This window comes from Halyomorpha halys, unplaced genomic scaffold (genome assembly GCF_000696795.3).
Source record: "Halyomorpha halys isolate HHAL.00 unplaced genomic scaffold, Hhal_1.1 Scaffold161.1, whole genome shotgun sequence".
Lineage (NCBI taxonomy): Eukaryota > Metazoa > Arthropoda > Insecta > Hemiptera > Pentatomidae > Halyomorpha > Halyomorpha halys.
This window is the reverse complement of record NW_027105190.1, coordinates 113,589-129,634: the sequence shown is the minus strand read 5'-3', so window position 1 is coordinate 129,634 and position 16,046 is coordinate 113,589. Positions and strand designations below refer to the sequence as shown.

General features: G+C 28.1%; 1 protein-coding gene and 1 long non-coding RNA gene across 2 annotated transcripts in view; one reads left to right on the top strand and one right to left on the bottom strand.

Moving 5' to 3' along the window:
- Positions 1-11,217, top strand: part of LOC106678795 (facilitated trehalose transporter Tret1) — a 61,086-nt gene extending 49,869 nt beyond the window's left edge. Inside the window, exons 3-10 of the mRNA XM_014417551.3 lie at positions 4,620-4,755; positions 5,863-6,042; positions 7,137-7,342; positions 7,469-7,649; positions 7,730-7,923; positions 8,033-8,096; positions 9,527-9,713; positions 10,697-11,217. Of these exons, the coding sequence (XP_014273037.1) occupies positions 4,620-4,755; positions 5,863-6,042; positions 7,137-7,342; positions 7,469-7,649; positions 7,730-7,923; positions 8,033-8,096; positions 9,527-9,713; positions 10,697-10,970 (1,422 nt within the window). The 3' untranslated portion in view covers positions 10,971-11,217. The remainder of the gene's footprint in view (positions 1-4,619; positions 4,756-5,862; positions 6,043-7,136; positions 7,343-7,468; positions 7,650-7,729; positions 7,924-8,032; positions 8,097-9,526; positions 9,714-10,696) is intronic.
- A 4,501-nt stretch (positions 11,218-15,718) lies between these two features.
- The window catches only part of LOC112210866 (uncharacterized), a 1,270-nt gene continuing 942 nt past the window's right edge, over positions 15,719-16,046 (bottom strand). The window contains exon 2 of the long non-coding RNA XR_010843908.1: positions 15,719-16,044. This is a non-coding gene — a long non-coding RNA (uncharacterized lncRNA). The remainder of the gene's footprint in view (positions 16,045-16,046) is intronic.

Here is a 16,046-nt window from a genome sequence, read left to right as displayed (position 1 = left end):
TATTTGATTTTTTTTTCCAAATAAAAACAAATTGAAGGATAACAATAAGTACACTACACTTTTGATTATCTGGGCTATCAGTTATTACTTGAGCTTCTCTTCAATTTCAAGATTACAAGATAACATTCTTAACATATACTCATTCAGGTTATCTTAATTGGCTGTTTACTATCCAATTCGATGAAGTTATAAGTTAGTGTAATATGTTAAGTTGTTACTTTATGTTCTGCTTTCTTAGGGTGAGGGAATGGGAAAAATACTATTAAAAAAATTAGTAAATAAGTATTTAGTAATATTTTGGGTATGCTATGTAAATTTAATTTCCGAGAAAGGTATTTGAAAAACGTTTAATCTTTGTTAGCTATCAACTCTTAAATAGATAAGGGTTATACATCATTGTCAAATTAAAATTAATTATTACTGTTTGGCCACAAATGCATATTCAAAAATGTAAATGTATTTTTCTTTTCGTATTACATTAGTTAAATGGCCGATAAAAATCCCAGACCTAACATCTTCATTTTAAAGCTCAGTCTATATTTTAAATAGCAGCGGGTTGGATGATGACAAACGAGAGGCCGAGTCTGATGTTTCAAATGGAATAAGTTAAAATACCAGCGGCAAATTATTTTCTCAAACCTTGAATTTGTTATGTGTTTTCTAAAGTTATAATAATGAAAAAATCTACATATTAATTATTTATAAAAATATTTTCTGAAATCGTATATGATATTAATAAAATATATACGTTTATAATTGTAACAACTAAATTAAAAAATGTAATCATCAACGGCTTAGGCATATGATCGTAATCCGTTCCCTTCTTCTCATTCTATAGTTTCCAAAGCATCATACAATTTTACAAATTCAAGCATATTTATAATCAGTTTTAAATTACATACAGGTTTATGTAAAAAATCACTAAGTTAATATTTAATACAAAACAGGACTTGTAAAAAACAGGGAGGTAACCAAACAGCACACTGGACCTGAGATAAAGTCCAAAGAGGTAGTAGGAAATATAGAGTAATGGCTGTGCTAAGGAGAAGTGAAGATGCACAAATGGTTGACATGATTTCCCATATGAAACCATGAGGTGAATATTATTGTATAAATTAAAATAAATAAGGATGAAGATTGGTGTTATGATAGTTTTATTATTGTTGTAGGTTTTAAAGTGCAAGAATATGGGACAGTGGTCTCAAAACGTTGTAGAATGTTATAAATAATTAATAATAAATATTTCATTCAAAATGGAAGTCATTAATCTCAAAAAATTTTAAATGAGTCTTAAATCCATTCATGAAACAAGACAGTAAGGTTTTTTAAATACACAAACTGTTTATTATTTTCTAATAAATGAACCAGCTCTATAAGGAAGAGAGAGCCCCTGAAACTACTCTTCCAGAGAAGAGGATTAAGGTGACGTCAATAGCACATAAGTTATGTTGGAGGTTGATTGAATAAAAACTGTTAGTTCCTTATGGCATAATTTTTAGTTTCATCTCTCGGATAGCGCAGCGATCCAATATATTATTTTGTTTAATTACAATTAAAATCAGCCAGTTATATAAATTAATTTTGCTTTGATTAACATGCGATTCACTGTGAGTTGACATTAATCGAAGACAGGACTAAGGGCATGGATGGCCCAAAGCTGAGACATAGATAGATTATGGACTGTTATAAGAAAATAAACTAATATAAAAATTATGTAAACAATTTAAAATTAATCAGCAAAACTATACTTCTTATTGTTTGCTATGGGTGCGAGATGTGGACTTAAACTTAAATGCAGAACAATATCTTAAGATTTTTAAAAATTAAAATATAATAGATGGATGGAATATGGTCCGGGTGCGGTAAAAAAAAAACTCAAATAGTAGATAATTATACTATTTTATTGAGCCAAGGTTTCGCCCAACGTTGCAGGGCATCGTCAGGGCTGTTTTGACGGCAGTCAAAAACAAGGTCAACTTGATTTTGACTTTGTTTTTGACTGCCGTCAAAACAGCCCTGACGAAGCCCTGCAAGGAGGAGCGAAACATTGGCACAATAAAATAGTATAATTATCTACTATTTGAGTTTTTTTTTTACCGCACCCGGACCATATTCCATTCATCTATACACACGGTCAATCAATAATCTTCCATGATAATATAATAGTTTGGTTTTTAATTTTTGTAAGGTTTTTAAGTCCTAAAAAAATGTATGTATAAGTACTCCAATACCAAAGTACCAATAATACACAGCCAGTGTCAGTTTCAGAACACAGGAGAGCTTTGCTTTATTTTACCCAACAAATGGTTTAACTTAATACTAATTTTGAATATTTCTCATAAACACAATAAAAATTGTATTTAGTAATTGTAAATAATAATTATTTCGGTTTTACTAGCAGACCTTTGAAATTTTTGAAATAATAACACTCACGGATAAACTCAGTTAATTAGTTTCCTTTATTTATTCTTGTGGTTTACCGCAGAATTTCAAAATGGATTAGGTGTGAAGGTTACTGAAAGATTGTAAAGAGCTAATGGGAACTATGAAATTTAACTATTATCATTGACGTGACCAAATATTTTCTGCTCTGAAGCAGAATATCTTGATTGGAGGTAGGGAAGAGGGGGGATGGGAGTAAAGCATGAGTAATAAGTGATATTTTTGAATTAATTTAAATTAAAATTTCTATTATACAGAATAACAAAATACTATGAACATTTTAATGTTTCACATTTATATATTTCATATAATTTATCTGAGCTAAAAAGCTACATTATACATTCACCTTCAGTGGATAGTGCTTATTGTCACTATCCATTTATATAATGGATTATATCACTTTATTTTATGATCAAGAGTTGCATTGTATAAATTGTGTGTGGTGTATATGTATTCTTAGTGTATATTATTATATTCGTCTATTTTATAGAAAAATAATCTCTTATTCTAAAAAATTAAATGATTAACTATCAGAATACATTTGTATTTGTATAAAGACGACATTATTTGTCTTACAGCTATACATAGATATATTTTATGATCGCGTTTAGATTAATTTTAACTTTTCTGATTTCTAACATATAAGGGTCCCTTTTTATGTTTTGGGATATGTAGAATATGAAAATACTATCTATTTATTTTAACTTTTCTGATTTCTAACATGTTAGGGCCTCTTTATGTTTTGAGATATGTAGAATAAGAAAATGCTATCAATTTATTTTAACTTTCTTGATTTCCAACATGTTAGGGCCTCTTTATGTTTTGAGATATGTAGAATAAGAAAATGCTATCGATTTATTTGAACTTTCTTGGTTTCCAACATGTTAGGGTCCCTTTATGTTTTGAGATATGTAGAATATGAAAATACTATCGATTGATTTTAACTTTTCTGTTTTCTAACATGTTAGGATCTCTTTATGTTTTGAGATATGCAGATTTCTTATCTTAGTTAAAATAAATCGATACGCGATCTTAAAATCGATAGTATTTTCATATTCTACATATCTCAAAACATATAAAGTGACCCTAACATGTTCTGAATCAAGAAAGTTAAAATAAATCGAAACGCGATAATGAAATCGATACGCGATCATAAAATCAATAGCATTTTCATTTTTGGCATATATTGAAACATATTAAGAGACCCAAACATGCTAGAAATCAGAAAAGTTCATATAAATCGATACGCGATCTTAAAATCGATAGTATTTTCATATTCTGCATTCCTCAGAATGTATAAAGGGATCGTAACATGTTAGAAATCAAGAAAGTTAAAATAAATCTATACGCGATGTTAAAATCGATAGCATTTTCATATTCTGCATATCCGAAAACCTAAAAATTGCCCCCTATATGTTAGAAATAAAAAAAAAATTAAAATAAATCGATACGGAATCTTAAAATCGATAGCATTTTCGTTTTGTACTCGTATGAATATGTGAAATAGGACTCACATACATTAGAAATTGAAGGTGTTAAAAAAATAGGTGAATTTAAAAAAAAAAAAAAAATCAAATTTTTATTCGAATAATTCGACTAATTTTGTATTCGAATATTTTTTTATTCGATTGAAATTGTATTTTAAATATTCGAATAAAAAAGTATTCGGATTGTTTAGTCGTATTTTTATTCGAATAAAAATTTATTCGTCTCTCGTCAATCGAATAAAAACTTCGAATAAAAAAGTATTTGTCTCTTGTCAATCGAATAATTTTTGCCCAACTGGTACTGAGCAGGCAACCCATGAGGGGAAAAGTCTTCAGAAAACCAAAGGTGGTTATGAATAATTTATTAATCAGATTCTGTCTGCTTAGGATTAGGCAGAATAGATTTTATTTTTACAAAGGGAGATATGAAAGTGTGGATCAACTGAACTAAATTTCTAGTATAAAATGTCATTACTAGATACCTTTTATTTTTATTTAGCACACAAATATTATAAAATGGTGAAATATTCCATCTCACTAAGGTTTTCTCCTAAATAATAGATTTTTTAAGTCAATTATTTAATTCATTAAGTTCCTACATAACGTAACTTAATAATAGCCAAAAAAAAAAATTATAATAATAATGCAACAAAAAATTACAATAAAAAATCAAAATGAAAATTTTTTTAGGTACTAGCCTGCACTGCAAATAACTGCATCCTTTTTGACAATGGGTTAGTTTTATCAATGCCAACGATTGTCATAGCAGCATTACTTGATAGTGGGGGCGATATTTCGCTGGATGCAGAACAAGCAACATGGTTTGGTAAGATTTTAGTATTCTAGCAGTATATAGTGAATTATAATTTAAATACTATTTTCAATAATTAATCTTAGAACCTCTGAAATTTAATTAATAATACTCTGAAATTCTAATAATAATCATAATTTAGAAATTTTAGACAAACATATAACTAACTTCAATTAAACTGTCTGAAATTCAACAAAGAACATAGCTCAAATTTATCAAAACTTGTTTTATAAGAAATTTGAATGATTCTATTTTATGGTAATTTCATAATAAAATACCAAGCCTAGTAAGTTATTCATTTTTAATTAAAGCATATTGAAAGTTCAAAATTTCCTTATGGTTGAAAAAATTATCACTAAAGAGGATAATATTGTATTCATAATGTTCTGTTAATAATACAATAAAATACAAAACAAAAAAATAAAATTATTTCAAGTTATTGCAAATCGGATATCATAAATACTTTATTCCGCTATATTAATGAATGATATGGCAAATGCTCATGCATGTTAACTTCATAAAGGAATACAAATATAAGTTATGGTAAAAGAAGCTTCAATTCCAATGTTAAAACATCTAAATACAGAGATAGACTTGAAATACTACAACAGATTGCTCATCAATAATCGAGGAATATTCTATCATAAGTTGATATATCTGTTGTTTTTTTTGGAAAGTTATTATTAGATAAATACTGTGAAAGCATATCACTCGATAAAATAAATTTTCATTGAAAAAGTTTATTTTTAATACCTGTGTGACAGGGGAAAACTTAAATATTGAAAAACTGAATATTTTAGATGTAGAATTTTAATTTGTCCAAAAAAATTTACATTTCAGAAGTGAATATACTGAAATTTGATATAATACTCCTTAATATTCATATGTTTTAATAATTGTTTAATTATTGATTTATCCATAATTTTGAATGATTATAAAAGATTTAGATAATTGTATTTTCATGAAAAGTTAAAATGTTTATGGTTTTAACAAAATTGTTTTAAGGTATTTGAAATAAACTGAGAAATGAAAAAGTATATTGACACTGTTTTTATTTATAGATTTATGATTAAGCATACATTAAGTAACTCATTAAAGAGCAATATTTTTTTTTTATTACAGCAAGCATAGCTTACCTCTGCCAGCCTTTGGGAAGCGTGTTCTCTGGTATGATGATGGAACCTTTGGGCAGAAAGAAGTCTATGATGCTTCTCAATATTCCATTCCTTACAGCTTGGACAATGCTCTACCTTGCAAACAGTGTTGCCACCCTATATATTGCTGGTGCCATTATGGGATTTGGTAAATATCTAGTTATAAAAATGTTTCCAGTTACAAAACAATGATAAAAGTATATTTATTTAACTTTTTAATAATTCTTTCTAAAAAAAATAAATAGATAAAATGTATTTATTTTTAAATCCTACACTTCATTAAATTTGAATTTTTTTAATAAATTACAAATATATTTACATATTTTGATTTCCACTCAAACAAAAAAACTAATGTTTCATTTGTGATTCCTATTGATTATCCAACTAATCACCTCTTTTTTTGCACACATAATAACACCTAAAAAAAACACAAAAAATTGGAGAGGGTATATGTCAACCACCTACTGGTTTTTAATTCCAGGTGTGTAGCCAGGATTTTATTTCAGTGGACTAATAACAGTTTGAGTTTAAAGAGTTAACTTCATTATTATTCATAAGGAATTAACCTCTTTTCAAAATGAGTGACTCTTTTATATTTCACACACAAATATTAATTTTATAATGTAAATTAAAAACAAAATTATTTCTGTTGGGCTAAATACCTTCAGCCTCCCTCACTCTCTCTTTCATTACATTATGCCTGTTCCTAATCCTTATTCTTCATCTTTAAACTTTGGTTAACTGATTATTCCTAAAACCATCCCTTTTTGACTGTCCAAAAATCTATCAAATTTCTCTGGGAATTCTTTTTTTTTACATCCATCATAAAAATATTAACTCAACTTCTACTTCTTTTAAGTTCTATGGAATGTAATTAATCCAATTTATTTGTTGCTTTCTTTTGATTCACACCTCCTCAAACTTTCTGATTACATAATTTTTAGCAATGGGTAGAACTGTATATTAAATTTTATTCTAAGTATAGTAAAACTATTTAAATCCCCATTCCATAGAGTGAATATTATGGTGTTTGGTTTATTATGATAATGAGAAATCATACTATCAAACTTATAATTTTAAGTATACAGAAGGTAGTTTTGTTAGTAAAGAGAGAAGAAAAAAATGTAACGAACTTGTGATTCATAATTATAATTCACTATTTAAAGTATCACCATGACTACATAAATATTTCAGTTCAAATTAATTAAATTTACAATGTTTTATAATTAAATTTTTTGATAGGTGTGGGGTGTACAGAGGCTCCTATTCTGACATATGTTGGTGAGATCACTGAACCAAGATTTAGAGGCACTTTAACATCCTATGCTCAGCTGTGTGGTTCACTAGCTTACGTTGTACTCTATGCTATTGGCTATCTCACTACATGGAGGAATACTGTGTTGTGTTGTGCAGCAGTGCCGGTTATAACATTTATCGCAGTCTCTCAGGTAAATAACATAGTCACATAAATACTTCGCCTTCAAGAAAAATGTTAGTTTTAGAAAATTTTTTCATGATGTATAGGAAAACTATTGTATTAGTGAAAATTATACCAATGGAATTTAAATCATTAGGTACCAGAAACACCAATATGGCTTATATCAAAAGGCAGACTGCAAGAAGCTGAGTCAGCTTTAAGATGGCTGAGGGGTTGGGTTTCTCCAGAAGCAGTAGCAGAAGAACTTCAAACCATGATCACCTATCAAAAGGATGAACCGGTAAAAGAAAATGTTATCTCATCAATGCAATCAACAGGTAAATTAATTAAAATTTAATTCAGACAGTAATTATATCACTTTTAAAAAATAATAATAATATTATTCTTATATTTACAGAAGCTTTAGTGAATGAAAAAACAACTCTGCTAGCAAGAACAAAATATTTCTTAAGGCCAGAAATGAGGAGGCCATTGCTACTGGTTATTGCATATTTTTTCTTTTTTTATGCTGCAGGTTTACAAACTTTTCGACCTTACATGGTTAAAGTATTTGAGTTACTTAATATGCCAACAGATCCAAATGAAGCAACAGTAAGTATCTTAAGCATCACAGTAATGTAATTAAAGGATTTTATAATACAAATTAATATATATGTTTTATTGAAATAAACTAATTGTTTAATTTTACTTTCATTTTCAGGTAATCATATCAATAGCAGGATTTGTTGGAAACGCATTATGCATGGTTCTTGTTTGCTACATAGGTGAGATTGTCACTTATATTAATTAATTTATAGTCATTACAAAACTGAGGATTTAGTTTTTTAGGTCATCATTGCCATCACGTTTAAGTAAAAAATATGAATATAGCTACTTTTAAGGACACTAAAAAAAACTTTGTATTTTACTTTAGACTTTTTCAATGCATATACCTTTGGTCCTATTCAATTCTCTGAGCCCTAGAATTGTGTTTATAAGACTTCATTTTGTGAAAATGTTTCTGTCAGTTAATAAAACTGACAAATTAAAAAAATTAAATTTTTCATAGTTGTGACTTAAATGTGGTAGTGACAAGAGGAATAACATGAATAGGATAATTTTATAAATGAAATATGATTTATCTATTCTGACCACCATGACCTTTCCCTTCTCTCTTTTTCTCAGTCCATCCTCTAAAGGTTAATGGTGTAAAGTCTATGGAAGTTTTAGCTCTAAGTTGTTTTGATATGGCATTGTTCTTGTTATTGGGTTGAATTGTTCCGTTAGTTGGTTTAGTGTTCCTTTTTGCCACAATAGTAAGTCACCAGAGTAGTAAGTAGTTCTGTAGTAAGGACAGTGGGGGTGTTAAGATTCATTTCTCGGGACCATCAAGAAATAAATATCAACTATTCCAGGTAGGAATTGAACCCATACCATTCTAAATCACCCAATTTAGAATGATATGGGTTCAATCAGAGTACTCATTCTGGGACATTTGTCCCAACATGCTCAAGCATAACTGCCTCTTAGAGGAAGAAGGGTATTACCCTCGAAGAATTATTTAGTTGGCAGATTGGAATCATATAAACCAGGCTGTTTGATGCAGTTGTTAAAGTGTCACCTTAGTAATTTCACAATTGAAGCGGCACCAGTAAGAAACCAGCCCGAGGAGGGGAGTTGACTTTTATTTTGTGGCCACCCTAAGAAATGAAAACTTGAACTCCCCACTCTGGTTAAAATAGGTTGGTTACCTGTAGATAACCACCTCTTCCTCACCATATGTCAAAAATGACCAAGCAGGGGAAAATAAAACAAAACATTTGTACAGAGCAACATAAAAATCATCTATCATTAAGTTGTGATGTTGAGTACTCACTAAAGAAGGGATCTAACATAACCTTTAAAAAAACTTAAGATTGGCCAGTAATAAACATGTATTTTGAGTTTTAACAACATTTTTCAAGTTTTTCTAAAGTCATGTTCCTTCATTTCCTACTAAGTTGGAAAATGATTTGTCCATACAATATTTTTAGTGAAGTGATGAGAAACATTGGAGGTAAGTTTGATCCAAATGAACAGAGCCTATATTAAAAATTATTCCAGATTTTATAGACTTTTTTTTTACAAATATTTTTTAAAAAATCACATTACATAAACTAGTGAATAATAATGTAATGTTATATAATTAGGTGATAAATTAATAATAATGTTACAGGAAAGAAAATGCTCTCATTAATATCTCTTGTGATGTCTGCCCTGAGTTGCCTACTTTTATCGGCGGCTGCATTCGGCTACCTAAGCAACAGTTGGCCATATCCTCTGTTCTTGATACTCTCTTTCTTCACGGGACTAGGAATTGCACCAATACCTTGGATGTTGCAAAGCGAGCTTTATCCTTTTAGGTAAAAAATAAATAAATAATTCATATTGTAATCAAAAGAGATAATATCAGATGAAGCGTATAAAGGTTACTGTCCCATATTTGAGGACTATCAAAGGTCAGGAACCATTGATAATAGCTTTTGTTGTGTTCTTGAAATTTAGTAATCAATCTGCTAAATTCATTCATACTTTAATCATAAGAGATCTAAAAATGTCATTATTTTATTGAGCTAGAACAGACTGTAAGATAATTTAAAAAAATCATTGCTTTGGAGAAAGAAAACCTCCAACAAATAACAGTAAATAGATAAATTTGTATGACCTCAGGAATTCTGAAATGTTTTGAGAGTTCTGAAGTTGGCTTCCACTTTAACTTTTAATCCTTACTCACAAATCGGCCCAGAAGGGAAAAATAAAAGGATAGTAAATTTTGAATTGCCTAGTTAGTGTCCTTCATATAGTTGGCTACCCTTTAGTTTAAAAATATTTTTCTTCAATTAAATATTTTACATTTAAGCGCAAAAAAACAGGAGAATAAACTTGAGGAAGAATACTACCCTCAGTTAAAAATCTGTAAATTTAGTTTTATCTGTTGTAACGGACATTAAGAACCCTTCTTCAAGGCCATCCAAATTTTATTTCTACTTTTACTTAAATCAAATATTCACCAATCCAGGCATCACCAGAACTGAAAAAAGTAAAATCACAGCAATGCAGACCAGACAGAGCATATCACACTTTAATAGGGAATATCATACCCAAACTCTAGGAAGATGAGCACATTATTCTTAAAACTAACAAAATAACTGTAGACCATCAATCAATCAATAAACTATTTGAAATATGTTCATAAATCAGTTAGCTATGGATTAATATTAAAATGTGAAAAATATAAATGAAACTACCATCACTTAACCATAAATTAGATTTCTTAACTATTAATTAAATTTAAACTTATTTGTAATATTACAACCATCATAATTGAATAAATTGATATTCACAGGGGGAAATGTATGGCAGCTGGAATCGCAGCAGCAGCATCATACCTCATAGGCTTTGCTGCTACAAAATCATTCCTCTTCCTTAATTCAGTATTCCAGCTTTATGGGATGTTTCTGATATTTGGGGTCTTAAGTTTATGTGGAGCATTATATCTCAACAGAAAAATGCCTGAAACAGAGGGAAAAACACTAGCAGAAATAGAAGCATTCTTTAACAAAAAGAAACTACTAAAAACACCTGCAGATGAACCTCCCACTTATAGCACATACATGTAAGTATATTGCTATGTAAAAATGTGTAAACTGAATCATGTAGAAAGAAAACAACAGAACGGTAATGTTTCTCTGGTGGCATACAATTATGATTATATAAATTCTCTCAACTTTGATTAACCAAGTAAAATTAGAAGTAAAATAAACCAATCATCATATTCATGATCTTCAGAACTCAGAGTCAAATGGAAAAAGATTGTTTTAATATGAAGTGCAGTAGAGGTGAAATCAATGGCTGATTAAGATAGACATTTTCCTATCACTCTTGGCATATTTGAAGGAAATAATTATTAAATTTTAAAATATGGTCAAAATTCTATATCTATAATAATTATTATTATGGATTGCTAGGGTTAATGTCACAGACTCAAAACTGTTGTTATTGTAAGCTGTAAATATTGAAATTCAACATCATTATTTCAAATCTAACAAGTAATTTAGAACTTTATAATTAAAAACCAAACTGACAATTTTTTTGTACAAATTTGTACATTTTTCATTGTGTCAATCAATATGTTATATAAATATTTTTTAAAAATAATCATCAGTATTGTTAATATAAGTAAGGTATATTTAAAGGATTTATTCTGTATATATGTGTAATGTTTATGTATATAGATGTATTTATATATAGAGATACAGCAGTATTAAACATGTATTAGGTTCATTCCATAAAAAAGGTATTTTATATCTTCTGGGACAATTCACACTGACTATGAGGTGTATAGTTCTAAATATTTTTTTAATGTTGTAGCTAGTTTTAATGAAGACCTCAGTTTCAATGACTAAATTTTTTTTTTTTTTAATTATTTATTTAATGTAATTTACAACTGTACAAAATAATACAATAGGTAAATATGTAGTATGTTTCATATACACTTGAAAATCGTGGGAAGGAACCACCCATTGGTGGTACTTCAAACATTAATTTAAATTAGAAGGTCCCGTGGCCATCTTCTTTTCAGACCCCTCGGAGGATTATCAGGGATTGTTAAGGATGAAAGATTAAGAATTAATGGGTTAGGATGGTTAAGGTGTTTGGAATAAAAATGACTAAAATTGAATTCATAATCTAAAAAATCGAAATTGTTTAAAAATAGTCATTTAGACAGTTTCCAAATTGATATTTTCAACTTTGATATTGATGTTGCTCAATGACCACACCTAATATTACTTTCTCCTTTGCAATATTTACCAGTTTTTTTTTTTAAAGTTTCAGAAACTACAATAAAGAAAAGTATTAGTCAATTTTAAGTAGTTGAAATTCTGTTTAAAGTAAAGTGGTTTTCATACAATTTGTGTTTTTATTTCATTTTGGATAGTTTTAAACTCGTAATACTTCCTAGATCAAGAGTTATGAAGGGAAGAAGTCCTCAATGTTGGGCGGAAATCAGTTGACCTTGAGGCTTTTAATGTGTTTTTTTTTTTTATGGTGAAGGTGAATGACAAGTAATTTAGCACATACTTAATTTTCTCATATAATTACTCTTTATTTGGAAATAGTCGATTGAAAGATCTTATTTTTGAGATCAAAAAAGATGTAGATTAAAAACAGATTATTTTGACTCAATTTTTCACTTATGATCCTAAATTATACGAGGAGAATAAAATAAATTGTTGAAATAAATATAAAATTACCTAAATGAAATCACATATTTTTTCAGTCGTAAAACATAGTAACTAGATTTTTCATGAATTGTTTTTGACATCATCAGCTTAAGGGTTATTTTATAAATTTCAATTAATTATTATTTATTTATTATAAAGTTCAATAGCTTATATATTATAAATGCAAATATTCGAATGGTAAAATACAAAAAGTGTGTAATTAAAATACATACCAGGTCTAATAAGAACACTAATGTATATTTTCCTAAGAACATAATCTCAGATGGTAAACTTATGTAAGTACATAACTGTGATATATTTAAAATAATAATATACCTGAAAGTATAAATGTAAATATAGTTTTAGAATTGAATATTTACTTCAGTATTAATTATTATACCTTTCATTCCTTCCTCCTCAATTCTAAAAAGTCAGACTGAAACACTATACATATCAGATGATCTAATAGCAATCTACTGAGGAAAAGAAATCTGTGGGACTTTAGATATTATGTTTAATTTAATGTTTTTTTGAGTAGTACCTTTATATGAATAAATAAATCATTAATTAATATATCATTCTGTATTAAACACATTAGAAAACCAACTTATACCAGTGTTCATTACTTATATGCAGAATTCAAATGAAAATATGCTCCTTGATGAGTTTTCACAATAAAAATAATTTTAATAAAATTTCAAAAGTAAATTTATTATAATATGAGCAATAATAATTAATTTTGACTTTCAAATTAATCATATCCTATTTATTTGAACCAGTAATTTTCTATAATAAGTCAGAAGTTAATACCCCATATAAAACACAATTTATATATCACAACACTAGATATTTTGCTGAATTCTTGGACAATATAATACATGAAGTTAACGTTTCTAATTTATTTATGAAAAATGGCACATTCCTACACAAAAAAGATATATAATTGAATCAACCTCTTCATTACTGTTATTTTATCTGAGAGATTCAGTAAAACCCTTTCTTTCTACCTAACTAAGTAAGAAAAGCCTGAGAAAGGTTTTTTTTACCATTTATAAAATTCAATTGGTTTAGTGAATTATTTACAATTGTAATTAACAAAAACAATACAAATGATTGAATTTTTACTAAAATATTAAACAAATAAGTGAAATTTTCAATGTGAATATGAGTTGTCAAGGTATAGTGAATTACTCCTAGCACTAATTTTTGAAAAGAGGTATTTTACAACAGGCCTTGACAATGCATGTTCAACAGGTAAGGTATGCTGGATAGGAGGTGGATTGACAGGAAGATTAGCAAGTTTCACAGATATTTGCAGTAAATCCCTGCATGATGTTAACTCCACACTGTAAAGTATTTGTTTTTAGTCGTGTAGGGGATCCTATAGGCTACAGGAATTCACTGTAGATGAAGTAAAATGACAGGGTATACAATGAACAAGAGACCCAGAGAAGATAAAAGTGGAATAATTATACAGTTATCTATGACTTAGAATATTCTGATCAATTTATGTTTACTATTACTCATTACTCCCTAAGGAGGTAAATCTGTGAGGTGAATTAAATGTTGCTTGCTAAGGTTGTGATAGTGAAACTTCAGGAGTTAAAAATACCGTCAAGAGATGGTAAATATAAAAAACATTAGCTTTTAGCAGACCAGATGTTTATATTGTAATCTTAATTGATTCAAATAATAAATGTAAGAATATTAAAATATATTACATATGTAAAACTAAAGAATTTACTAGAAATAAATAAATAATACATATATCAACAGCATCAGTAGCGAGAGTGGTGACCAGCATTTGGTAGCAGAGTCCCTACAGACAAAAATTGGAATACCAGCAACTAGAATAGAATCAGTGTCCAAAACTTTTATCTTCAATAAGTAGGAAGGTCAATATGCAAATATACATTTTTTATAACAAAATATAATTTTAATTCACAAATAGATATCAACTAGTATTATTCTATAAAATGGGAATAATTTTTAAATTCAATATTTTCATGATTGCAGATTTTTTCTTTTTTGATTTACTGTATAAATATAAGAAATTCTCAAACCCCTAGTGTAGCTTTTAATTTTTTTTTTTATCACAGTATAAAAGTAATAAAGCTATGAACAAAACCAAACTAGCTAATTTTGTCCCCACCATTTTGTTGCAGTATAAAGGTAAGATTAACACTTACCTTCACCGTTAAAATACTTTCTTCTTTCAATTTTGCTCTCAACTAATTTAATAACTTTTAAACATTAATTATTAGTTGATAATAAAATCCCTTTTGAATTTTATATTTAGTCTATGTTAACATAAAATACTTCTAGAAAGCTCGAGTATTATAGAAACTTGGGAGCTAAAGGAATAAAATCAATAAGATGTATTCAAATAAATTAAGAATGAAGGAAGACATTAAGGACCAAAAAATATTTAAGTCTTACATAAAGGAATGGATTCCTGTCTAATTGAATTTACATGAAGTAAAGGTCTACCAAGTTTGTCAACACAAATTTAATGCTTTGTTATCTGAATATAACATCTACAGGGCAAGCCATTTCTTGTAATGTAGACATTTCATACCTTCTCACTTTCATAAGCATATGTAGTGGATGAGATTTGACATCAGACCATTCCTATACTAATTCTAATAATTATGATAGAGTATTATACAATATAATTAACTGACGAGCAAATGATATGAACTGTTTTGAAAAATGCACATTCACAAATGAAGTAGAGGATGGATTTTGATGAGATGACTCAAGATATCCTACGACTACTTTAATTCCCTTAGAAATTTCAACAAAATTACATAAACCAATATTGAATAGAGTACTGACAGAACAAGAACTTACCTGTTTAATCTCTAGAATATAAAATGTTAGTAAAAATGCACTAGTGTTTTAATTCCTGCATGAATTAACAACTTTTCTACCTTCAGTAGAAAGTAAAATAATTTTTCTAATTCCCAAAATATAAGGATATATCAAATCAGATCCTTAATAGATTGAGTCTGGATTTGTCAGTCATATCTTTTATCAGTTTAACAGTGTGGCCCAAAACTTATTTATAATGAATAAGGATATTAACTTATGTAAAAGAGATAAATTGGGGTAAATAAATAAATAGGAGCAGAAAAAACAAGTAATATATGAACTTTTATATTTATGTAATAAAAACTTTTAATTAAATACAATGGATTAAAAAAAAAGTATATAATTTAAATAAAATAGTTTGAGAGAAAACATTTAAAGTCAACAAATTACTCTTCAAAATTAATAATAATGAGAACAATCTTTCTGTAGTGATTGTTTATTCCAGACTTTCCATAAATGCATAAAATTCTTCATTATGAAATAATAATCTCCTCTAACAAAGTGAACAGCCTCAATTTTAAAACCAACTTGTTAAGACTTCATTAAAATATTTTCAACTGAATATTCGTAATATCCACGAGAGAAGAGAACTAACCT